Source organism: Molossus molossus, unplaced genomic scaffold (genome assembly GCF_014108415.1).
Source record: "Molossus molossus isolate mMolMol1 unplaced genomic scaffold, mMolMol1.p scaffold_m16_p_19, whole genome shotgun sequence".
Classification (NCBI taxonomy): domain Eukaryota; kingdom Metazoa; phylum Chordata; class Mammalia; order Chiroptera; family Molossidae; genus Molossus; species Molossus molossus.
The window spans coordinates 4,323,363-4,350,388 of record NW_023425354.1 but is presented as its reverse complement, the minus strand read 5'-3'; the positions used below and the strand labels follow the sequence as shown (position 1 = coordinate 4,350,388).

The 27,026-nt window shown below is 48.3% G+C and overlaps 1 protein-coding gene across 2 annotated transcripts in view; it reads right to left on the bottom strand.

Moving 5' to 3' along the window:
* RNF157 (ring finger protein 157) overlaps positions 1 to 24,540 on the bottom strand; it is a 74,789-nt gene extending 50,249 nt beyond the window's left edge. For both annotated transcript variants that reach the window (XM_036267940.1, XM_036267941.1), the window contains exons 1-2: positions 24,453 to 24,540; positions 1,785 to 1,903 (exon numbers count right to left, since the gene is read on the bottom strand). In XM_036267940.1, coding sequence (XP_036123833.1) covers positions 1,785 to 1,903; positions 24,453 to 24,540 — 207 coding nt within the window. The remainder of the gene's footprint in view (positions 1 to 1,784; positions 1,904 to 24,452) is intronic.
* Between the last annotated feature and the right edge of the window lie 2,486 nt (positions 24,541 to 27,026).

Below are 27,026 nucleotides of genomic sequence, written 5' to 3'. Positions count from 1 at the left end.
CAAAAAATGTTTTTTAGTTACAGCTCAAGATGGAAGACCATCACCAGATTAATCTTCCTGGAAAAAAAAAAATAACTGCTCCAGGTCTGTACCTGCCCCTGAATCATCAATACTCCCCATGCCTACAGGAGAGAGTCAGAAACCTCGGGGGTCACAGCCCCACCTACCTTTCTAACCCTGTTTCGAAGTCAGGAGGTGTCCACTCCCGCCAGACTGGCTTCCTTATTTGTTCCAGGGAGGAACAGACCATGCTCATTTCAGCTTTGTATCCCCAGCGCCTATCACAGTACCTGGCACACAGTAGTCGCTCAGTAAATGTTTGCTGATTCAGCAGAAACGCAAATGCTTTTAGGCCTGTACACTGCACCTGGCGCCTGGAAAACCCCTTCCCCAGCCCCTGCTGACAGCCCAGCCGTTCTCGAAGGCTCGCTGACCGTCCACCACCTCTTCTAGACACAGAACCGGGGCAAGCGGCCCTCACCTTCTCCTCTCCCCCTCCCATTCCTATAGAACCCTTCCCTTTGGACCTTGATTGCCCTTCCGACATTTCCTGCTCGCATGTTTTTTTCTGCCTGGCTCCGCTGGGGGTTTCTAGAGGGAAGCAGAAGCAATGAGAAACAGTGGAGAGAAAAGTCACTGTTCTGTGGCCCGGCAGACCCAGCTATCTGACTTTTTTTGGAAATTTTTATCTGAACATTTAGAACAGTGCCTGGCATGTACCATGCCCACCGTAAATGCCAGCTGTCACCACTCTTCATCTCTCGGAACCTCAGTTTTCTGGCTTACAAAATGGGATTCATAATAACGCCTCTGGCTCTGGCTGGTCTGGCTCAGCGGTTAGAGCGTCTGCCTGCAGACCAGAGAGACCCGGGTTCGGTTCCCGCTAAGGGCACGTACCTTGGTTGCAGTTTGTCTCCGCCCCGGTTGGGGTCATGTGGGTGGCGACCACTCGATGTATCTCTCTCACATCGATGTTTTTGTCTCTCCCCCTCCCCCCCCGAGGATAATTTTTGCTCTATCTGAAGATAAATGCAAAAATATCCTCGGGTGAGGATAAAAAAAAAATAACAATAAATAACTCCTCAGACAGGTGGGTCTCTATGAAGATTAGAAATAATGTCTGAAGGCCCCAGGACCTTTCTTAGCCACCCAGTAGCCCCATGGCATCTATTATTCCATTTATTCCATATTTATTTCTCTGGCATCTATTATTCCATATTTATTTCTCTGCTGAGTGCAGAGAAAATGCCCCACACAAGCTTATGGAATGAGCTGAAGAAACTGAGAGAGACCGAGCCTAACGTCAACTCAGACATCAAGGGCAAATCTTCCGTCATTCATTCAAGAAGCCTTTATTGCGGGCTAGCGTTACTGCCAGGCTTCCTTCGGAGCTGGGATGCAACGGTACCCATAGTCCTTGCCCTGTGAAACTCACATCCTGAAGGGGAAGGCAGATACTAAACAGGGCGAGACAGATAAGTACGTTTTTGTGACATTAAGTGCTCTGGAGACAACAAGCAGGGCAAGCTCGGGGCTGGCAGGGCTGTCTGCAAAGCTGGCATTTAGGCGGAGGCCTGAAGCCTTGGGAGACAGCCTCACCCTCAGGCAGACTGGTGGCCTTTCCACGTCTCAGCTTCGAGTGCCAGAGACCCAGCTCCGCCCGAGAAGTGGCCGCCTGCTCCCAGGCCCCCTCGCGGCTCAGGCCCAGCTACCCCCGCCGCGGGACCAGCGCTGGTGGAAGCGGCCACTCAGCCCCAGTGGAAGCAAACGGATTACAGCCGTACCGCTGCCGGTCTGTTGCCCAGGAAGTTCAGGTCGCTGTTCTCTCCAAACAGGTAACCTTCCGGGTGAGCCGAGTCGAACTTCTCTCCTCCCATGATGAAGTGGTTGGCAAAATAGCTTCCTGGAGGGGGGAGACAGAAAGAGCAAATGCAACCAGTCAAACTAAACCAAGTGAAAGTGCGCATTCGGAGAAGTCCTGTCATCCGCCCTGGCCGCGCCCTGGCCGGTCTGGCTCAGCGGTTAGAGCGTCGGCCCGTGGACGAATGAGTCGCGGGTTCGATTCCGGCCAAGGGCATGTACCTCAGTTGCAGTTCGTCCCCGGCCCTGGTCAGGTCGTGCGGAAGGCAGCTGGTGGATGTGTCTCTATTGCATCCGAGTTTCTCTCTGTCTCTCTCTCTCCCTCCCTCCCACTCTATCTGATGATAAATGGAAAAATATCCTTGCGTGAGGAATAGAAAAAGAGAAAAGAAAAAGTCCTATAATTAGAGCGATTGCTAACCCCAGGAGAGCTTTCTTCTCTTGATTTGGGGCAATGGCACAAAATAAAGCAGCAAAACCAGTGGTGAGAAGCCGAGCTACCAAACATAAAACAGATCGCTGTTTCCCTCTTAACGTTCCTCACTGAACCTCTCCCAGGACCTGGTTCTGACACCATCAGCTCCACCGAAGGCCCCAGGACGCACCTCAGTGAACGTACTGTACGTGTGTGTTTTGCCCCTGGTTTTCCCCTCAAACTCGAGGCGGTTACTCTCTGGCCTCCATGTAGTCTGGAATCTTATCCACAGAGATCAGCGTGTGTCCAGACTCGAACGTCCCTTTGCCTATTTCCAGAAGCCGGTTCCTACCCACGCACAGAGTCTCAGCACCCCTGACACCACGAGGGTAACCCTCCATAACACTCCACAGAGAAGGCTCTTCGTTTCTCATCTGCGCTTCAAGTGATAGTTTATTAGGAAAACACGAATTTAAATAATACAGCTGGCCCTGAATGGGACCAGCAGTTACTACATAGATTATGGAGATTTTTGTTTGTTTGTTGCTTGCTTTTTAATATATTTTTATTGGTTTGAGAGAGAGGGGAAGGGAGAGGGAGAGAGAGAAACATCGATGTGAGAGACATTCATTGGCTGCTCTTGCACACATCGGACTGGGGGTCGAACCCACAACCTGGGTATGTGCCCTCACCGGGAATCAAACCTGCAACCTTTTTGTGCACAGGATGACGCTCAAACAACTGAGCCACATAGGTCAGGGATTATGGAGTTGTTTTTTTTTTTTTAATCCTCACCCAAGGCTATTTTTTCAAATATCTTCAGATGGGGGGGGGGGGGGTGAGAGAGAGAATCACTGATGTGAGAGAGACACATTAATTGGCTGCCTCCCGCATGACCCCAACCAGGGCCAGAGACAAAGTGCAACTGAGGTATGTGCCCTTGACCAGAATCGAACCCGCAACTCTTTGGTCCTCGGGCCAACATTCTAACCACTGAGCCAAACCAGCCAGGGCAGGATTATGAAGTTTAGTTGGACAACAGTTCAGTGCTATGAAAGAAACATACATAGCCCGGCCGGTGTGGCTCAGTGGTTGAGCGTCAACCCATGTACCAAGAGGTCACCAGTTCAATTCCCAGTCAGGGCACATGTGCTGGTTGTGGGCCAGATCTTCCGTGGGGGCATGCGGGAGGTGGCCAATCAATGTTTTCTCTCATCAATGTTTCTATCTCTCTCCCTCTCCCTTCTTCTCCCTCTAAACTCAATAAAGAAAAAAAAATTTTTTTTTAAAGAAAGAAAAAGAGCCCTGGCTGATTTGGGTCAGTGGTCAGAGTGTTGGTCCTTGGACCAATGAGTTGTGGGTTCGATTCTGGTCAAGGGCACATACCTCGGTTGCAGGTTCAATCCCTGGCCCTGGTCGGGGTTGTGCAGGAGACAACCAGTCGCTGTGTCTCTCTCACATTGATGTTTTTCTCTCTCTGTCTCTCCTTCCCTCCCACTCTCTCTGAAGATGATGGGAAAATATCCTCGGGTGAGAATTTTTTTAAGAAGTGAGATTGAACACTTTCAGCCTGTAAAGAAGCCACAGAAAGAAGACGAAGAAGAAAATTCTAACAGAAAAACTGAACCAAATAGTCAATGTTTGGAGCTATGCATGGAGCTTTGGTCTAGAAACACTTTTTAGACAAAACAACGTGGATAAAATCACTCACCACAAAGTGAGGCAAGTCTTTAATCAAACAGCAGCAAGAAGAGCTTCTTCGAGAGCCACGGGAGCCCAGGGCAAAGCGACCACTGAGGTGCTCCGACAGTTCCCATCAAACCTACACCACCATGGGCAGCCACCGGCCATGACGCAGCCCAGCAAGTCACATTCAGCAAAGCTCCGTGATCAATTATTTATGTCCAGCCCTATTTTCCAAGTGCATAATTGATAGGGGGGAGGGCCCTAAGTAGAAGCAGCCGGCTCAAATCACTTAAGCCATTTACAGTTGACCCTCAGTAAAATATCTTCTCTATACCATAGAAATTACATATTCATTATACATGAGGTGAGATTAGAAAAGTTAGAGTTTACACTGATGGATGAGTTGCCCGAATCATGAATAAAAGAGAGAGAGAAGCAGGTCTGGTACCTGGTGTTGAACAGGTTGAGTTCAGTGTGGGGCACACTCAGTTGCTGGTACCTGTGAGCAGCCCACGAGGGATACGGGCACAGGGGACAATGACAAGCACGGATAATCAGATTCCAGGATCCTACCAGGAGAAGAGCACTAATGGCCGGGGCTGGGGCAAAGGGTTAAAGAAGGTGCCAGGGTTCTATTGGAAATGCGCCCCCCCCCCACACTCTTTGACATAATATTGAAAGAAATGATCAAGAATGTAGTGTAGCCCTGGTCAGTTTGGCTCAGCAGTTGAGCGTTGGCCTGCGGGCCAGAGAGTCCCGGGTTCAGTTCCTGCTAGGGGCACGTACCACACACACAAAAAAAGAATGTAGTGTAGAGCCAATTGTACTTTTGCCTTCCATCAAAAATCAAGAGCCCAAATATACAAAGACCAAAAATTAGGGTCAGTGATTCACAGATGAAAAGAGGAGTTTTCATTTCAGTAGAAGAGCCAACACAAAGTTCATTTATAAAGCTGATCTCCCCCGGGGCACTTAAAAGAAGACCTCTCCAGTTAAAAGGAAAAAGAAACTTAACCAAAGGTTGGCTTTTTCCTTTCTTTGGGACGGACCCCTTTAAGAACTTGACCCAAGGAGACCAGTGAGAAAAGCCAACCCTCCGTTTGCAGCCTGGAGGGAGCCTTCTGCCGCCTGCCCGGCCGTCCAGGGGCCCCCAGTGGGGCTCTGCAGCCACGTCAGTGCCCACGAACACCCAACGGAAACACAGCCTTTCGGACCACTTGTGCACATTCTTACTTCTGAGCATGAACCGTGCTCTACAATCGTAAATAGCAGGGGAAAAGAACTACACCAGAATACTTCTTTGCCTATTTGCTAACAATAAAAACCATATATGACTCATAAATACAGAACAACTTTTCTATTATTATTTAACTATTCTTCTTCTTTTTTTTAATCCTCACCCGAGGATATTTTTCCATTTATCTTCAGATAGAGTGGGAGGGGGAGAGAGAGAGAAACATCAATGTGTGAGGGACACATCGATTGGTTGCCTCCCACACGACCCTGACCAGGGCCGGAGGAACCGCAAACGAGGTACGTGCCCTTGACCAGAATCGACCTGGTCCACGGGCCAACGTTCCAAGCACTGAGCCAAGCCAGCCAGATGGCTATAATTCTTAACCAAAACCCGTGTTCAGAGTTCTTTGTGGGCTTTACGAAGACATCTCATGGTGATCATTCTGCAAGATGTATGTGTACCAAGTCATCACGTTGGACACCTTAAACTTACATCATGTTCTATGTCAGTTACGTCTTAATAAAGCTGAGGAGGAAAGGAAGATACAGAATATACAGATCTCCAAAATTATATTTCAAACATAAGGCATGAGTGGGAGGGAGAAGGGGGAATTAATGTTTTAATGGGTATAGATTTTCAGTTTTGCAAGAAAAAAATGTTCTAGCAATCTTTTTATTTCTTTTTCCCCCCCCCCCATTTATCTTCAGGTAGAGTGGGAGGGAGAGAGAGAAACACTGATGTGAGAGAGACACTCCCGCACAACCCCGACCAGGGCTGAGGACCGAACCGCAACTGAGGTACATGCCCTTGACTGAAATTGAACCTGAGACCCTTCGGTCTAAGGGCCAACACTCCAAATGCTGAGCCAAACTGGCCAGGGCAATTCTAGCAATCTTAACACGATGAACTTACACTTAAAAATGGCTAAGATGGCCCTGGCCGGTTTGGCTCAGCAGTTAGAATGTTGGCCTGTGGTCCAGAGAGACCTGGGTTCGGTGCCCACTAAGGGCGTGTATCTCGGTTGCGGTTTGTCCCCAACCCCGGTTGGGGTTGTGTGGGTGGTAGCCACTCGATGTGTCCCTTTCATGTTGATGTTTCTCTCTCTCTCTTCCTCCCTCTCTCCCGACTCGCTCTATCTGATGATGAATGCAAAAAGTGTCCTCGGGTAAGAATAAAAAAAAAAAGGCTAAGATGGTACACGTAATGTTATGTACTTTTTACCACATAAAAATCTATTAAAAAAAACAAAACCCTATAAGGAAAGACCAAGAATGACCAGCACTAACACAAATACGGTATTCAGGGATCAGTGAAAAAGGTGAAAGCGATTAAGAAGTATAAACTGCCAGTTATAAAAATAATCACAGGGATGTAAAGTACAGCTTCCAGCTTAGTAATACAGTCAATAATATTGTCATGTATGGAGCCAGATGGCTACTAGACTTACTGGGCTGACCACTTCATAAGGTATATAAATGTCTAATCACTATGTTGTACATCTCAAATTAATATAATATTGTATGTCAATGATAATTTAAAAATAAAGTCATCCAGGCAAAAAAATCAAATTAATTATAAGGGAAGAAAATTGCACCAGTACTTTTCCTCCAGACCAGTGCTATCCAATAAAAACCTAAAGCAGCCTGGCCAAGAGGTCACCAGTTGGATTCCCAGTCAGGGCACATGCCCAGGTTGTGGGCCAGATCCCCAGTGGGGGGCACGCAGGAGGCGGCCAGTCGATGTTCTCGCTCATCGATGTTTCTCTCTCTCTCCCTCTCCCTTCCTCTCTCTCTAAAATCAATAAAGAGAAAGTAAATAAGAGAGAATTATAATTAAAAAAAAAAACATAATGTAAGCCACATATGTAATTTTAAATGATCTAATAGCCACAGTTTTAAAAGGTAAAAGTATCGGGGTGCAGGGGGATGGGTGAAGATGAAGGAGGTGTAGGTGGGATAAATGGAGATAGACAGAGACTTGACTTGGGGTGGTGAACACACAATACAATATACAGATGACATATTAGAGAATTGTACACCTGAAACCCATATAATTTTATTAACCAATGTCACCCCAACAAATGCAATTAAAATTAAAAGTGACAACTCGACTCCATGTTCACAATTGGTTTGGGCCTTCCAGACGTCCCTGTACATACATAAACATATACATTCAGGCTTTCTGTATTGCTTTATTTATTTATTTTTTTTCCATTCTTTAGACAGAGTGGGAGGGAGAGAGAGGACGAGAGAGAGAGTGAGAGAGAGAGAAACATCGACGTGAAAGGGACACATCGAGTGGCTGCCACCTGCAAGACCAACCAGGGTCGGGGACAAACTGCAGCCAAGGCACATGCCCTTAGCGGGAACCGAACCCGGGTCTCTCTGGACCGCAGGCCAACGCTCTAATCGCTGAGCCAAACCGGCCAGGGCTTGCTTTATTTTTTAACTTAATTGGGATATGACATATACTGATCTGCAGTTGCTCTTTTCTGCCTCCTGCACCGTAGGCATCGCCCCTGGTCTGTCCTGGTGGACCGACGGCACCGTGCTCACGGAGCCCACAGTGACACCTCGTGCTGAGGGCTCGTCCAGAACAGCACTGTGCGGACAAGGGCAGTTACTCCTCGCAGCCACCCGCTACGGCAGGGGTTACTGACTGTTTTTATTTTACAGAAAAGGAAGTAAATACACAGAGGGTTTAAGTAATTTGTCCAAGGCCACACAGCTGGTAGGCAGCAGCATCCGGCCCCAGAGCCGGCTGCTTTTACCCCCGAGCCCGTGTGTGCCCTGAACCATTACACGACATCCCCACTGCGTGCCAAGACTTAACAAACCCTTTTTTTCTATGTGATTGTTTTTACATCTGGAATTTGTCCTTGTGGACTGTGTGAGATAAGGGTTTAATCGTTTTTTCCAAATAGAAAACTTGACTAACACCATTTATTGACTATTATTTAAAATGCTATTTTTAGCATGCTATACGTACCTAGATCTAGGCTCTATTCAATTCTGAACCAGTACAATATAGTTTAACAACCGTTACCTTAACGGTTTTCAGAGCAACACACACACCCATGGATCCAAACCCTTCCCACACTTCCAAGTCCCCAACCCTGACCCCTCCACCCGCCTTCCTTCTTCTCAGAACCTTCTCCATTACAGAGGTTCAACCCCACACAACTCCCTGTATTTCTATCCATATTCTCTTCCATCTCAAGAAGGAATTCCTCCTTCCCCATCCCAAGATGAACTTCTCCACCTGAGTTCTCATTCCCAACTGCCTCTTCCTCCTTGAGACTCAACCACCGCCCTTTCTCACCGGTTCCAGTCCTCCCTCCCCACCGGCTCTGTACTTGCCTCATTATACAAGTACCCTCCCTTCCCAACTTAAAAAATGGAAAACAGCCTTGCGGGTGTGGCTCAGGGAACAAGGCGCTGGCCTGCAGACCAAGGGGCCGCAGGTTCGATTCCTGGTCAAGGGCACGTACCTGGGTGGCAGGTTCCATCCTCGGCCCCAGTTGGGGTCGTACAGGAGGCAACCAATCGATGTGTCTCTCTCAAGTGGATGTGGAAAACAACAACAACAAACAAAACAAAAAACAAACAAACAAAAAACAATTCCAGGGAGCCTTTGAGATCTCCTCCCTGGCATATTTTGTCAGTTTGGCTTAAATAAACTCTTATAAAAAGTCTCAAAACAAACAAAACAAAACCCAATTCCATCTCCCATGCCCTAATACCCACCCTTGCCCATCCATCCCTCCGTCCTCCTCTGCCTGCTACCATCCCACCGCGACAGCTCTCCAGCTCTCCAGTTACCTCCACCCCACTGAGACTTCTCTGGGTCCCAGCCTGGCCAGCAACCTTTCTCTCTCCATTCGCCTAGGGACTCTCCCAAGACTTCAGCTCTCATTTCTGCAGCTCTTTGCTCCTTGGCTTCTGAACCCTTTTTTTTTTTTATCCTCACCCGAGGACATTTTTCCATTTTTTGTTCAGATAGAGTGGGAGTGGGAGAGGGAGAGAGAGAGAGAAACATCAACGTGAAAGGGACACATCGAGTGGCTGCCTCCTGCATGACCAACCAGGGCCGGGGACAAACTGCAACCAAGGTACATGCCCTTAGTGGGAACCGAACCCAGGTCTCTCTGGACCATAAGCTGATGCTCTAACCGCTGAGCCAAACCGGCCAGGGCTGAACCCCTTTTCAGTTCGGACTCTTCCAAGCTCCCACTTGCTCCACGTCCTCACCCGGACCGGACCCGCCTCTAAGAGTTCAGTCCTCCCCTCAGCCCTCACACCCTCTCCCCTCGTCCCCTCCCTCCCGGAGCCCAAGCCAAGGCCGTGACTAGGACAGGGCTGGATGTGATGCCGACGTTGCCACCTCCCCGCAGCCGTGTGACCTAGGACAAATTATTTAACTTTCTTGAGCTTTGGTTTCTTTATTTGTAAAAATGGAGATAATAAAAACCTCTCTCTAAAATGAATTATTGTTGGGATCAACAACTATGTAGCTGGCTAGACCCTCTGGGCAATTAATACATGTTGGCTTCTCCTTTCTGATACTCATCTTCCAAACTTTTCTCTCTCATCTTTCTTTCGAGTTTCAGTCCACATCTTGAACCGCCGGCCCTGTCTGTTCATCTGGCCATCCCATCTCTGCTTGAACCGCCGGCCCTGTCTGTTCATCTGGCCATCCCATCTCTGCCTGAACCGCCGGCCCTGTCTGTTCATCTGGCCATCCCATCTCTGCCTGAACCGCCGGCCCTGTCTGTTCATCTGGCCATCCCATCTCTGCTTGAACCACCTGGCCTGTCTGTTCATCTGGCCATCCCATCTCTGCCTGAACCGCCTGGCCTGTCTGTTCATCTGGCCATCCCATCTCTGCTTGAACCGCCTGGCCTATCTGTTCATCTGGCCATCCCATCTCTGCCTGAACCGCCTGACCCGTCTGTTCATCTGGCCATCCCATCTCTACTTGAACCACCTGGCCCGTCTGTTCATCTGGCCATCCCATCTCTGCCTGAACCACCTAGCCTGTCTGTTCATCTGGCCATGCCCATCTCTGCCTGAACCACCTGGCCTGTCTGTTCACTGGCCAGCCATCTCTGCCTGAACCCGCCTGGCCCTGTCTGTTCATCTGGCCAATCCCATCTCTGCTTGAACCACACCTGGCCTGTCTGTTCATCTGGCCATGCCATCTGTCTGCTGAACCAACTGGCCTGTCTGTTCATCCTGGCCATCCCATCTCTGCTGAACCACCTGGCCTGTCTGTTCATCTGGCCATCCCATCTCTGCCTGAACCACCGGGCCCGTCTGTTCATCTGGCCATCCCATCTCTGTCCTGAACCCCGCGGCCCTGTCTGGTTCATCTGGCCATAACATCTCTGGCCTGAACCAGCCTGGTCGCCTGTCTTGTTCATCTGGCCATCCCATCTCTGCCTGAACACCTGTCACTCTGCCTTTCTGACCACCTGGCCTGTCTGTTCATCTGGCCATCCCATCTCTGCCTGAACCACCTGGCCCGTCTGTTCATCTGGCCATCCCATCTCTGCTTGAACCACCTGGCCTGTCTGTTCATCTGGCCATCCCATCTCTGCTTGAACCACCTGGCCCGTCTGTTCATCTGGCCATCCCATCTCTGCCTGAACCACCTGGCCTGTCTGTTCATCTGGCCATCCCATCTCTGCTTGAACCACCTGGCCTGTCTGTTCATCTGGCCATCCCATCTCTGCTTGAACCACCTGGCCCGTCTGTTCATTGGCCATCCATCTCTGCTTGAAACCACCTGGCCCTGTCTGTTCATCTGCCACTCCCATCTCTGCTGAACCACCTGGCCTGTCTGTTCATCTGGCCATCCCATCTCTGCTTGAACCACCTGGCCTGTCTGTTCATTGGCCATCCCATCTCTGCTTGAACCACCTGTCCTGCTGTCATCTTGCCATCCCATCTCTGCCTGAACCGCCTGGCCCTGTCTGGTTCATCTGGGACCATCCCATGCTCTGCTTGAACCAGCCTGGCCTGTCTGTTCATCTGGCCATCCCATCTCTGCTTGAACCGCCTGGCCCTGTCTGTCATCTGGCCCATCCCCATCGTCTGCATTAGAACCGCCTGGCCTGTCCTGGTTCATCTGGCCATCACCATCTCTGCCTTCGAACCACCTGGCCTGTCTGTTCATCTGGCAATCCCATCTCTGCTTGAACCAACCTGGCCCTGTCTGTTCATCTGGCCAGTCCCATGCTCTGCTTGAACCAGCCGGCCCTGTCTGTTCATCTGGCCATCCATCGTCGCCTGAAAACCGCCGGCCCTGTCTGTTCATATGGCTATCCCATCTCTGCCTGAACCACCTGGCCTGTCTGTTCATCTGGCCATCCCATCTCTGCTTGAACCACCTGGCCTGTCTGTTCATCTGGCCATCCCATCTCTGCCTGAACCGCCGGCCCTGTCTGTTCATCTGGCCATCCCATCTCTGCTTGAACCACCTGGCCTGTCTGTTCATCTGGCCATCCCATCTCTGCTTGAACCGCCTGGCCTGTCTGTTCATCTGGCCATCCCATCTCTGCTTGAACCGCCTGGCCTATCTGTTCATCTGGCCATCCCATCTCTGCTTGAACCACCTGGCCTGTCTGTTCATCTGGCCATCCCATCTCTGCTTGAACCGCCGGCCCTGTCTGTTCATCTGGCCATCCCATCTCTGCTTGAACCACCGGCCCTGTCTGTTCATCTGGCCATCCCATCTCTGCTTGAACCGCCGGCCCTGTCTGTTCATCTGGCCATCCCATCTCTGCCTGAACCACCTGGCCTGTCTGTTCATCTGGCCATCCCATCTCTGCTTGAACCGCCGGCCCTGTCTGTTCATCTGGCCATCCCATCTCTGCTTGAACCGCCGGCCCTGTCTGTTCATCTGGCCATCCCATCTCTGCTTGAACCACCAGCCCTGTCTCTTCATCTGGCCATCCCATCTCTGCCTGAACCGCTGGCCCTGTCTGTTCATCTGGTCATCCCATCTCTGCCTGAACCACCTGGCCCGTCTGTTCATCTGGCCATCCCATCTCTGCCTGAAGTCAGTGAACAGCCCTTTCTTCAGGAAGGAGATGAAACAAGGAGCATTTTATCTTAGGAGCTGGCACCAGAACTCCTCTTAGGAAGGCGGGACCTTTTCTTGGAATTTCCTTATTAAGCTACTTAGACTGGAGAGCCTTACCAGGAGTATGGACACTTCTGTTACTAAAAAAAAAAATTTTCTTTATTATTTTAGAAAGAGAGGAAGTGAGAGGGAGATAGAGAGAGAAACATCCGTAAGAGAGAACATTGACTGGCCGCCTCCTGCACGCCCGCCACTGGGGATCGGGCCCACACCTGGGCATGTGCCCTGACCGGGAATCAAACGGGTGACCTCCTGGTGCGGGGGTCTATGCTCAACCACTGAGCCACACCGGTCAGGACATTGCTTTTTTTTTTTAATCCTCACCGGGGGATATTTTTCCATTTATCCTCAGATAGAGTGGGGGAGACAGGGAGAAACATCAGTTCACTGCCTCCCACATGACCCCAACCAGGGCCGGGGACTGAAATGCAACCACAACCCGGGCAAACGCCCTGACTGGGGAATCAAACTGGCAACCCCTCGGTGCATGAGATGACACCCAACCAACTGAGCCACACCAGCCAGGGCCCGCTGTACTGTTTTGTTAAACAGCTTTACTGAGGTATAACATATACAGCATAAAAGCCATCCATTGTACAATTCAATGACTTCGGAAACTATCACCACGATCCAGTTATAAACATTTCCCATCGTGCCCTGGTCAGTTTGGCTCAGCAGTTAGAGCATAGGCCCAAGGGCCAAAGAGCTGCGGGTTCGATCCCAGTCAAGGGCACGTACCTTGGTTGCAGTTCGTCCTGGCCCTGGTCGGGGTCCTGCAGGAGGCAGCCAGTCGATGTGTCTCTCTCGTATCGATGTTTCTCTCTCTCTCCCCCTCCCACTCTATCTTAACCTGTACGTCAAACATTGCATACAGTAAAAAGGGAATTCCCAGGGAATTCCCCGGTTAACAGGTTAAGATAAATGGAAAAGTATCCTTGGGTAAGAATTAAAAAAAACAAAACAAAAAAACCTTTCCCATCAACCCAAAATGTTCCCTCACATCTGTTTACAACTAATTCCCACTCCCATCCCCAGCCTTAGGCAAACACTGTTCTACTTTCTGTCAGTTTGCCCTTGTTAGCCATTTTACACAGATGACCCTGCGCCACACACAGTCCTGCATTTGGTTTCTTTCACTCAGCATCCTGGTTTTGAGGGTAATCCATGTTGCATAACAAGTATCAGTAGTTCATCCTTTTCTTTTTTAATCCTCACCCAAGGACATTTTTGCATTTATCTTCAGATAGAGTGGGGGGGAGAGATGGGGGACGAGAGAGAAACATCGATGTGTCTTGAGAGAGACGCATTGAGTGGTTGCCACCCACATGACCCCAACCAGGGCCGGGGACAAACTGCAACCAAGGCACATGCCCTTAGCAGGAGCTGAACCTGGGTCTCTCTGGTCCGTGGGCCGATGCTCTAATCGCTGAGCCAAACTGGCCAGGGCCTATGGTCCATTTTTAATCAGCCTTATTGAGATATAATTCACATGCCCTACAATCACCTATTTAAAGGGTACAATCCAAGCCCTGGATGGTATGGCTCAGCAGTTAGAGCACTGGCCCTCAGACCAAAGAGTCGTAGGTTCGATTCCCAGGCAAGGATACATAACTCGGTTGCGGGTTTGATCCCTGCTCTGGTCTGGATCATGTGGGAGGCAATCAATCAATATGTCTCATATTGATGTTCCTTGGGTGAGAATTAAAAAAAAAAAAAAGGTACAATCCAATGCTATTTTTGAGAATATTCACAGAATTGTGCAACTATTCACCACTGTCCAATTTTAGACCATTTTCATTACCCTAAAAAGAAACCCACTAGCGGTCACTCCTCATTTCCCCTCCCCCCGCCACTGGCAGTCAGTAATCTACTTTGTTTCTGTGGATTTGCCTCTTTGGACATTTCCTACAAAAGAATTATCCAGTATATACACCTGGCTTCTTTGAGTTAGCATTAGTGCTTTGCAGGTTCATCCATGTTATAGCAAATATCATTCCTTTTTATTGCCAAATAACACTCCATTGTGTGGACTTACCACATTTTATTTATCAGTTGTTTCATTCAGCAGCTGATGGACTTTTGGGTTGTTTCCACCTTTTGGCTATGGTGAACAACGCTGCAATGACTAAACATTCGTGTACGCGCTTGGTGTGGATTTTTCAAACTATTCTTAGATAGCTGTACACATGTATATGGAATTGCTGAGTTATTTTTTATTACAGCCACCCTAGTGGGTCTGAAGTAGTGTCTAATTGTAGGTTTTTTATTGTAGTTTTAATTTGCATTTCCAAGTGGCTGAGCATCCGTTCACACGTGCATTGTGTATCTTTTGTTGTTGTTGTTGCTGTTAATCCTCAGCCAAGGATATATTTCCCATTGATTTTTAGAGAGATTGGAAGGGAGTGAGGGAGAGAGAAGGGAGGGAGGGAAGGAGGAAGAGAGAGAGAGAGAAACATCAATGTGAGAGGCACATCGACAGGTTGTCTCCTGCATGTGCCCCGACCTGGGCCGGGGATGGAACAAGCAACTCAAGTGTGTGCCCCTGACCAGGACTCGAACCTGAGACCCTTCAATGCACAAGTTGACGCTAACCACAGAGCAACACCGGCCAGGGCTGTCCACATAAATTTTAAGATCAGTTGGTCAATTTCATCAAAAAAGTCTGTTGGGATTTTTACAGGAATGTACTCAGTTGTTAGATCAATTTGGAGAACACTTGCACCTTGACAGTATTAGGTTTTCTAATCCATGAACCATTAAGTGTCTATTTATTTAGATCTTTTTATTTTTTTAAATGTTTTTATTGATTTAAGGAGATACAAGCATTAATGTGAGAGAGAAACATCGATCAGCTGCCTCCTGCATGCCCTTCACTGGAGATTGAGCCTGCAACCCAGGCATGTGCCCTGACTGGGAATCAAACCGGAACCTCTTGTCCATGGGATGGCACTCAATCCACTGAGCCACTGGCCGGGCTTTTTTAGATCCTTTTAAACTTTTTTAGTTAAAGCATCACTTCTGGCAACATTTTAGAATTTTCACTGGGTAAGTCTTAAATTTATTTCTAAAAAATTTATTCTTTTTGATGTTACAGGAATGGAATTTTTAAAAAATTTGTTTTCAGATTATTACTCTATATAAAAACACAATTGATTTTTGTATATTGATCTTGTATCTGAAAACTCCCTCACTCATTTATTAGTTCTAGTATGTCTCTTTTCTGGAAATGTTGGTGTTTTTCTCTATATGGGATCACGTCATCAGTGAATAAAGACAGTTTTACTTCTTCCTTTACAATCTGGATGACTTAAAAAAATTTTTTTTTAAATTTTTATTTGCTTTGCTTTATTGTACTAGTTAGAATCTCGTGAACAATGAATGGCAGAAGCAGACGTTCTTACCCCGTTCCTGATCTTAGCAGGCGGCACTTTTTGTTTCAACATTAAGTATGATGCTAGCTCTGGGCTTTTCACAGATGCCCTTTATCAGGTGAGGAAGTTCTCTGCTATTCCCGGTTCGCTGAGAGTTTTTATCATTGACAGTATTGGATTTTGTTAAATGGTTTTGCTTGCATGAGATGATCATGTGGGTTTTTTCTTATTTATTTATTTTTTAATTATTTATTTTTGTTACAGATGTTTCCCCTTTTCACCCACTGATTCCCCCTCCCCCTCCCTCCCCACCCTGTCCCCACCTTTGCTGTCCATGTCCATTGTTCATACATACATGCATATAAGTTCTGTGGTTTATCTCTCCCCCCTACCTCCTCTTCAGGGGATTGTCAGTCTGTACCCCACTTTCACGTCTCTGGGACTACCCCGTTCCTCAGACTGTTATGTTCATTATATTTCACAAATAAGTGAGATCATGTGGTATTTGTCTTTCTCTGCTTGACTTGTTTCACTTAGGATAATACTTTACAGGTCCCTCCATGTCATCTCAAAGGATAAGAGATCTTTCTTTCTTACAGCTGCATAGTACTCCATTGTGTACATGTACCATAGCTTTTTTATACATTCGTCTACTGATGGACACCTGGGCTGTTTCCAGATCTTAGCTATTGTAAATACTGCTGCTATGAACATGGGGGTACATATATTCTTTCTGATTGGTGTTTCAGGCTTCTTAGGGTATATTTCTAGGAGTGGGATCACTAGATCAAATGGCAGTTCAACTTGTAATTTTTTGAGGTAACACCATATTGTTTTCCATAGTAGCTGCACCAGCCTGCATTCCCACCAGCAGTGTATTAGAGTCCCCTTTTCTCCACACCCTCGCCAATACTTGTTGTTTGATGATTTGATGGCGGCCATTCTGACAGGTGTGAGGTGATACCTCATTGTTGTTTTAATTTGCATCTCTCTGATGATTAGTGATGTTGAGCATTTCTTCATATGTCTCTTAGCCATTTGTATGTCATGTTTGGAGAGATGTCTATTTAGTTCCTCTGTCCATTTTTTAATTGGGTTCTTTGTCTTCCTTTTGTTGAACTGTATGAGCACTCTCTATATATTGGAAATTAACCCCTTATCTGATATATGATTGGCAATTATGCTCTCCCATACAGTGGGTTGCCTTTCCGTTTTGATGATTGTATCTTTTGCTGTGCAGAAGCTTTTGAGTTTGATGCAGTCTCATGTGTTTTCTCCTTTGTTTCTGTTGCCTTAGGTGTTGTATCAGTGAAAATTCTGCTGCATATGATGTCTGAAATGTTGTTGTGGATTCATGAGTCACATTTAAGTTTTTTATCCATTTTGAGTTTATTCTTGTGTATGGTGTAAGTTGATGGTCTAGTTTCATTTTTTTGCATGTAGCTGTCCAATTTTCCCAACGCTATTTATTAAAGAGGCTGTCTTTAGGGTTTTTTCCTTTATTCTACTAATATGGTGTGTTAACATTGATGGATTTTCAGGTATTAAACCAACCTTGCATTCCTGGATATATCTCATTTGGTCATGGTACATTCTGGATTCTTATTTATCTCTGTAGGCAGGCATTCTGCCTGTGACACTAGATGATAAGCTCTGAAATTTTGGAAAGAGCGTAATTTTTATGTCATCCCATACACCAAAAGGTGGTAGGTTCGATTCCCATTCAGGGCATATACCTAGGTTATGGGTTCAATCCTCGGTCAGGGTGCATGCTGGAGACAACTGATTAATGTTTCTTTCTCACATCAAAGTTTCTTTCTCTCTCTCCCTCCAAGATTAATAAAATAAATCATTTTTTTAAAAGGAACATAATTTTTAAATAATGATATTTAAAGACTGTAATTTTGGGTTAAAAAAATTTTTTTTTCCCATAGCACAAGCACTCTTGGCAATTAAAAGTTCAAGCTTAGCATTTATGGAGTAAAAATAATCAGTTAAAGTGGAAGCTACTATGTTAAATTGTATGTGTCAACTTGGCTGGGCTGTGGCGCTGGCCTAGGGAAAACACCAGGCTAGACCTTGCTGTGAGGGTAATTGCAGATGTGACTGATATCTATAATCAACTGACTTTAAGTAAAAGAGATAAGCACTTGATAATATGGGTGGGCTTCACCCAATCAGCTGAAGGCCTTAAGAGCAAAGACTGACAGGGGCCTGGAGAAGAAATTCTGCCTTAAGACTGTACCAGAGAAATCCTGCCTGACGTCCCTGCCAGCCTGCCCTGCAGACATCAGACTCCAGACTCCAACATCAACTGATGTCTTGAGTTGCCAGCCTGCGGCCTGCTCTACAGATTTTAGACTTGCCAGCCCCTACAACCACGTGCGCCAATAAATTTTATATATATATAAATACACTGTTTCTTCTCTGGAGAATCCTGACTCGTACGGCCACCGAGTAGCTGTGCTGCTAATACTCCCTCTGTGCCCACCTCGTGAACGCCAAAGTTGACTTCAGGGCTCTCCTGCTGCTCGCCAGGGTGCCGAGCTCACTGGGCACAGGATCGGAACCCATATATGGGTGCAGAGCGCAGTGCAGGACATACAGCAGGTGCTCAATAATGAAAAGAGATGCTAAAGAACAAAAGAACACAACCGCCATCGTACAAGGAAAGCGAAGGGCCTAACCCTTAAGGCAAAATCAAGAAGTGAAAGCAATAGGTCTGCTCTCAATGAGGCAAAATACAAGTAAGGAAAAAACAGTGGAATTTTCAAGTCACAGAATTACTGCTTTTTAAATGTTTAAAAAAATACTAGTAGCATTTGAACTCTTGATCTCGATGACTTCATCATTGAACAGAGTGACATTTTGGTTTTTTTCTGGTATTAAGTTTACTGCAGATTTCAGGAACCTACTTATTTTAGTTAAAGTATCCATCAGCCCTGGCCAGTTTGGCTCAGCGGTTAGAGCATCGGCCTCCGGTCCGGAGAGACCCGGGTTCGGTTCCCGCTAAGGGCACGTACGGTTGCGGTTTGTCCCCGGCCCTGGTTGGTCGTGCGGGTGGCAGCCATTCGATGTGTCCCTTCACGTCGATGTTTCCCTCTCTCTCTCTCTTCCGTTCTCTCCCTCCCACTCTATCTGTGCAAAGAATGGAAAAATATCCTCGGGTGAGGATAAAAAAAAAAATAGTAATTAAAAAAAAAAAGTATCCATCAAACTGTGGCAGAACCAAAAAATTCTTTATTAGGTAGTAAGTTCCATATTTTTAAGTCTCAACTGATGCTCCTAAAAGCTAAGAGAAACTCTTGTAACTATTTGATGGGCAAAGACTTATTACCCATGTTTTAAAAACTGCTCTTGTGCCCCCCAGTGTGGCTCGTGGATTGAGTGGCATCTCAATGACTGAGAGGTCCTGGTTCGATTCGGGTCAGGGCACACGCCCAGGTTTGGGGCTCAATCCCTAGTAGGGGGCGTGCAAGAGGCAGCCAATCAATGTTTCTCTCTCACATGGATGTTTCTACCTCTTTCCCTTCGTCTCTCTCTAAAAAAAAATCAATAAAACATGTTTCTAAAAAAAAGCTGCTCTTGCACCCTGGCTAGTTTGGTTCAGCGGTTAGAGTGTTGGCTGTGACGTTGTGGGTTCAATTCCTGGTCAACAGCACACGCAGGAGGCAACTCATTCATGTGTATTTATCTATGTTTCTTACTCTCCCTCCCTCCCTCTTTCCCTTTCACTGTATTTAAAAATCAATGGAAAACATATTCTTGGATGAAGATTTAAAAAACAAAAACAAACCTGCTCTTGCCATAGGACCAACACACTTGACAAGCAAATGTGCACTCCAATATAATGACGATGTTAACCGCTCAGGACGCTGATGGCCATCTGAATTTTTTTTTCTTTATTGATTTTAGACAGAGAGGAAGGGAGAGGGAGAGAGAGATAGAACCATCAGTGAGAGAACATCGATTGGCCGCCTCCTGCATTTGGGGATTTGGCCCACGACCTGGGTATGTGCCCTGACCGGGAATCGAACCGGTGACCTCTTGGTGCATGGGTCGATGCTCAACCACTGAATGGCCGGGGGACCATTCTGAATTTTTATAATGGGTTTACCTCTTAACACTGGAGCAAAATTAATTACTCTATTTTTCAATTTGCTCAAATATGTAGCAGTAAATGAACCAGATTCATCAGGTACTGAATTAAATTAATTAAATGGTCTTTATAGCATGCTATTTCTTCCTGGATAGAGAAAACAGGCCTAATGACTGTCGTCAATGTGGATATCCCTTTCAAAAGATGGGCATGCATGCATTAAAAACCACCATCTCAGCAAAGCCCTACTTTTGCTAAATGAATGATTGTGGGCTTTTAAAGAAGCCAAGATCTTAGAGAAGGATTTAAAAGCATGAATACCTTCTAACTAAAAAATGACGAAGACTTGCCCGGCCAGTGTGGCTCAGTGGTTGAGTGTCTACCATACACCAAGAGGTCGCAGGTTTGGTCAGGGCACGTGCTCAGGTTGTGGGCCTAGTCCCCAGTGGGGGGCGTGCAGGAGGCAGCCAGTCGATGTTTCTATCTCTCTTTCCCTCTCCTTTCCTTTCTCTCTGAAATTAATAAAGAAAAAAAAATTTTTTTAAATGGCTAAGACCTATCCTGGCCAGTGTGGCTCAGTTGGTTAGAGCATCATACACTGAAAGACTGAGGGTTTGATTCCCAGTCAGGGCACATACCCAGGTTGTGGGTTTAATCCTTGGTCCGGCTGCATGCAGGAGGCAATCGATTCACATTAATGTTTCTCTCTCTCTCTCTTTCTCCCCCCCCCCTTCCTCTCTCCAATAAAAATATATCCTCAAGTGAGGATTAAAAAAAAAAAAGACATGTCTGGCAAGTGTGGCTCCGTGGTTGAGCGTCGACTCCTGCACCAAGAGGTTGCTGGTTTGATTCTGGGTCAGGGCACGTGCCCAGACTGTGGCCCAAATCCCCAGTGGAGGGCATGCAGGAGGCGGCCAATCGATGCTCGCTCTCATCGATGTCTCTCTCTCTCTCTCACTTCCTCTCTAAAATCAACAAAGGAAAAAAAAAAAAAGAAGACAAAGACCTGGCCCTGGCCAGGTAGCCCAGTTGTTAGTGTCCTTCTGATACCCCAAGGTTGCAGGTTTGATCCCTGGTCAGGCAGGACACATAGAAGAATCAACCAATGAATGCACAAAGAAGTGGAACAACAAATGGATGTTTCTCTCTCTTTCTTTCAAATAAAATTAAAAAGAAAAAATGACAAAGACCAAACCAAATACAGAGCAGTGCTGTATAAATAGCTTTCCGTGCGCATGCAGAAATGCTATAGAGAAACAGAGACATGAACTCCCACCATACCTCCTGTTCCTTCAATGATTAGTATTCACAGATTTATTAACAAATCAAAACATCACCTAAGAACATATGTGTAGCGTTAATCACGGCTGCACTGTTTGCAATAGTAAAAGACTGAAAAAACTCCCAAATACTCATCAACAGGAGACTGTGTTAAAAATAAGAATGATAGCAAACAAAGGGATATTATACAGTTGTTTAAAAAGAACCAAAAAAAACTCTCCAGTATGGAGATAATATAAAAATACCGCCACTATCTCTCCAAGTGAACAACATAAGGTGCAGGACAGTCTAAAAAGCATGCTTCGCGTACGTGTACACAAGGAATTCTGGGAGAAACCGAAGCAGGGACACAGGGACGGCAGGCGTGTGGGGAGCTAGGAGAACTGGGTGTGTTGACAGCTGCAGTGAGAACAAGACTTTGACCGGATGCCTTTCCATTCTCTGAAACTTTGAACCACCTGACTACATTAGTTATTCAAAAAATAAGTAATTCTAAATCATTCAGGCTGTTTTATTTTCACCTATCTCTAGAAGAAAAAAAAAGCTACAAACCCAAGTTCCGACATGAAATCGGCTGTTCTCAATCATTTTTCAACATTTCCAGCTCAATGTACATACAAAACGAGGGGTGTCCTTTAAAAATACGAAGAGCAAAAAGCGGCTTCCGCCGGGCACTGCGACCACCGTTACAGAGACAGATGGCAGCGCTGCCTTCTGGGACAACTGTGCCCCAGGCCGCGGCGTTCCCAAGGCTTTCCAGTGTCAGGCCCCCGGAGAACGCTGACTCTGCTGTCTGCTCTGTTCTGTACTGTCCTGAAGATAAGGAGACCTCACCCGCCCAGTCCGACTCCTCAGCAAGGACAGGACTCCGAGTTTTGTTTCAGTTCCGACGCACAATAGCCTCCATTCCACAAATCATCAAGGACAAGTTCAAAATCTAATTCCTTGTGAAAGGCAGAGGCTGATGGTTTTAGTAAGAGTATCACCCTGGCCGGCTAGCTCAGTTGGTTAGATCATCATCCCCATACGCCCAGGTTGTGGGTTTGATCCCCAATCAGGGCACATAGAAGAACCAACCAATGAATGCATGAATAAGTGGAAGAACAAATCGATGTTTCTCTCTCTCTCTCTCTCTCTCTCCTTCTCCTTCCTCTCTCTCTCTAAAATCAATAAATAAAAACTTTAAAAAGAATAAAATAAAGGAGAAGAACACTACCTCCTGGGTCATCCTGGCCAAACCCATTCATGCCTCTGGGCCTCTCTTTTCTTAACGGCGAAATGAGTCTTAGGCCACATTCGTTCAAAGGTTCCTTTCAGCTCTCAAATACTATAATCCCATAAAGAGCCAGGTGAAGAGACACACCGCTAGACTCGTGCATATATGCAAGTTCACACAAATTTCCAAGTACACAAAGGTTTGCTGGCTGGGACATGAATGTTCTGATTCCTCTTTCCTGTGTTTTACCTTCAACATAAATAATTTAGTCCACTTGATGCAAAAAGTCTCTCATACAACATTTCTGATAAAAAATGAGTAACAATTAGGTAAAACTTTTTAAAAAAATCAGTGGCGTGGAGAGGATTATTTAAGACTCTAGGTATTGCCCTGGCCGGTTTGGCTCAGCGGTTAGAGCGTTGGCCTGTGGTCCAGAGAGACCAGGGTTCGGTTCCCGCTAAGGGCCTGTACCTTGGTTGCAGTGTGTCCTCGGCCCTCGTGTGGGTGGCGGCCACTCGATGTGTCCCTTTCACATCGATGTTTCTCTCTCTCCCTCCCTCCCTCTTTCCCTCCCACTCTATCTGAACAAAAAATGGAAAAATGTCCTCGGGTGAGGATAAAAAACAAAAAGACTACGTATTGAGTGTGTTGGCTAAGAAAAGTTTTAGCTTGGTCCATTATCCTTTCATCATCATCATCCAAGATTCATACTTATATCAATATCCTTTGGGGAGCAGCCTTCCAGCAGCGAATTACCTAGACTAATTCCCTTATGTGAAGGAGGCGTGGATGCCCTGCGGCAGCAAACTCTACTGAAAACTCCAAGCTCAGCAAAGCATGCTCCATATCCCGATCAATAGAAGCTAAGTGATTTCAGAAAGAAAAAAAAAATCACCAGTACGTGTGCTTATTTTCATCTATTAAAAAGCAAAAGGCATGCTTCCCTTAGCACTGGTTTCATAGTCATAATTAGCTAGGGCGTGATTAAAACTCGAACGAGCCACAGCTTTATCCCAGGCTGTTCTAAAACAGCTCTGAAGCATATTCATCTGTGCAAGGACTCACTCTTTGGCACAAACACAGCGAGAAACACAGTTCCGGCAGACGCTCTGCAGGGGCGCAGGTTCTCTGTCTGGTCCCTGCTCTCACCTGGCACAAACTGGGCACACTGCTGAGAAACCGCTCATCTCATTAGCAAGCCTTTATTCTCCTGTCCAATTCTGACACCTCTCCAAAATCACTGAAAGCCTCATCAGGGCCTAAGCCAAAGAGAAGATGGTAGTCATGGGTGCCCAGAAGTCTTGGGAAAAAGCAATGAAAAAGAGCAGAGAGTTTGGTCATGCACCAGCAGCTCAGAATTGGCTCAATCTACGTGTGAGCCTCTCTCCTTTGCTGTGAAAATCCTCCCCCATCTCCAGTGCCTATGCCACAACCCAGAGGCTGGAGACATTTGTCCTGTTAACGATTCTGAAAACAAACACGATACCTCTCATCATTTTAAATACCTGTGCCCTGTCCCACAGCTCTCCCCATTCCCAAACCCAGGCTGCTTGCTACTCTGGCAAAGGGACAGCCTGGATGACTCTGATACTTCGATTCCCAAACATTTCTGCTAAACACTTCTTTTTCCTTCTGACAGCCTCTTGAAAAGCATCAGCACTGCAAACCCATTTTCGGCCTCCATCCTCCAGCAGCCAATGGGAGCTGTCCCCTGAGAAACCGGATTCAAACCTGCGCCCGTCCCCCCCTGGGGCCTGGATGCTGCGGCCAGGGCTAGGACCTAGCACAGGTGCCCGTTTTGACACCAAGCCCGCCGCCTCCCCAGCCCTCAGCTCCCCAGGGGAAAGGGGGGCCGGGCTGGAAGTAAGGGGACCTGCCTGCGCCCTGGACTCCCCACCCCTCGGGAGCCGCAGTCCCCTGTCACAGGACAGTCTGAGCGCAGGCCGCTCACGTCCTCCGGCGACTGCTGGCGACCCCGGCGACCCCGCCAAGGCCCCTCCCGCACCCTGCACGCCTCCTGCACGCCCGCCCGCCGAGCTCGCCCTGCAGCGCCCCGGGCCGCTCCGTCCCCCGGACCCCGGACCCCGCCCCGCAGCGTCGCGACCTCCCCCCAGCGCGGGTGCCCGCCCGCCCGCCCTCACCGGACTTGGGCGGGTAGCGGTACACGGAATTGGACGGGATGTCCACCTCCTCCACGCCCGCGTGCTGCCGGCTGGTCAGGGCGCCCATGGCCGCGGCCGCTCGCCCCGCGCCCGGAGCGGGGGTCGCCTGCCCGGGGCGGCCGGCTGGCGCTCGGCCTCGGCGCTGCGGCTCGGGCGGCGGGGAGCCCGGGCGCGCCGCGCACCATCCTCCGCCGGGCACGCCGCGGCGCCTCTGCGAGGGGGGCTGCGGGTGGGCCGGGGGCGCCGCCGCCTCGGGCCCGTGATGTCAGCGGCGGCTCCGCGCGGGGACCGGGCGTCCGCGGCCAATGGCGCGGCGGGGCGGGAGCGGCCGCGCGGCGCCAGCCAATGGGCGGCGGGATGCGGCGGAGCGGCGGCCGCTCGCGGCGGGTGGGGCCGGGCCAGGGCGCGTGGCCCGGCCGAGCCTGCTCCGCGGGGCTCGGGTTACCGCGCGGCGCGCGAGGCCGGCCGCGTTCGCGCCCCGAACCCGAGGGCCCGGCCCGGAGGCAGAGCCCACGGAGGTTCCCTGCCATCTCTCGCCCCGGCAGTGGGCGCCTCGACACCCGCGTGCCCTCCAGTGCCGTCTCCCAGGGGTCGGGGCTGGGGCACTGCTGGTGACCCGCTAGGAAGATGTCTCGAGTAGCATCTTGCAAATCGCTGAGCTCTGCAGATGCCACGTGTTTATGCGGCCCCTTGGCCAGCTCAGCAGCCCTGAACTTGACAGTGTCAACCCGGGAGGAGACCAAGACGCCAACCAGGAGTGCACCTTCTGGAAACTGGAAAGGCCTGGTTCCAGGAGAGTCAACGCAGGGCAACGCAGGCAGAACGGGGGACGCCTGTTGATAAAAACAACAACAACAACTACAACAAACCCACATCACACAGTGGGGAGCTTGGGCAGACAGGAGACGTCATTCCAGAGCTTAATTATAGACACCTACCTGTGCTTTAAACCTTTTATTTTAGCTGGGGGTCTGCTGGGTTTTTGTTGGTCTGTGTTTTTTTTTTCCCTGAGAGGGTGGACGGATCAAAATTTTCAGCTGCTAGGACATGACTCAACAACCCTTTGGCAAGGTATAATGTAGCTGGAAGTGTCTGCCCCCCTTGATTGGGTTGGGGACGCCATTTCATAGACTCTCACCTTTTTGTGGTGACATTTTGCATCTTCCATCACCCTCTTTCAGCTGTAGGCAACACACCTGAAGTTAAAGGTACCTATGCCCACTTGCCTTGGCTTTCTCCAAGATCCCAGGGCGGCAGGAACGTATCTCTGGTGATTTATATTGACTGACATGGAGGAGGCTGAGCTGCGGGGCAAGTCCCTGGCTCAGACAAGCTGGTGGCAGGCTCTTCCAAGCACCAGGGCTCCCCGGCAGAGTCTGGAGCCCTCCCTCCAGCCCCTGGTCCTAACCACTAGAAGGCTTTCACACGTACCTTTGGGTAGGAACTGGTGTCCTCCTTGATCCACCTTTCACCACACACAGGTCCTACCTGTAATGGCTGGGTAAAGGTGAACTACATGAAAGAGTCTAAAACTACCTCAAAATAGGTTTCTGCACGTCACAGAGTAAACTGTTGCCTCACAATCCCGGGCTCTGTTCAGAAGCTTTTGTTCTTCCTGCTGTCTGCTCTTGTAAAGAGAATAAGATGGTACTCTCTGTACCTGGAGGGTTTATCCTTGTCAGAGGGTTTCTCCTTCCTCGCCAAAACCAGGCAGGGATATGGCTCAATCAGGCAACTCAGTGTGCCCCCCTCCTTTTAAAAATATTATTTATTGCCCTGGCCGGTTTGGCTCAGTGGTTAGAGCTTTGGCCTGCGGACCAGAGAGTCCCGGGTTTGGTTCCGGCTAAGGGCATGCACCTCGGTTGCAGTTTGTCCCCGCCCCGGTTGGGGTTGTGTGGGTCTCTCTCTCACTCTCTCTCCCCCTTCCCACTCTATCTGAAGATAAATGCAAAAATGTCCTCGGGTGAGGATAAAAATAAATAAAAATAAATAATATTTTATTATTTATTGATTTTTTTTTTTTAGAGAGAAACATTCATTTGTTGCTGTTCCACTCATTTATGAATTCATTGGTTGATTCTTGTATGTGCTCTGATCAGGGATCAAACTCACGACCCTGGGCTATCCGGAAGACACTCTAACCACGAGCCACACTGGCCAGGGCTGGCAGCTCAGTCTTGTTGCTCCGAAGGATCTGTTCTGGCCCCACCTCAGCCTGCTCTGAGCCTGGGAAACGGGTTCATTCCCCATCTTGGCTAGCAGCCTCCCGAGCCTATAACTAGTTTCTCTTCCCACGAGTGAGTCACGAATCAATGCTTGGAACAGTAAGGAAAAACAAGCCACAGCACAGTAACGTTAGCGGACAGCCACCGAGCGCTGTGCCGGCCCCGCTTGTGAAGCTGTACTCACACTGCAGCGGGCTTTCGTCTCAGCAGCCCTGTGCGGTGCGTGCTACCGACGCCCTCACGTCAGAGTCGAAGAAACTGGGGCAGAGAAAAGGCCCTGGTTTTGGGGTTGGACAAACCAGCACCCTAACTGTGTACTGCCAGGCTC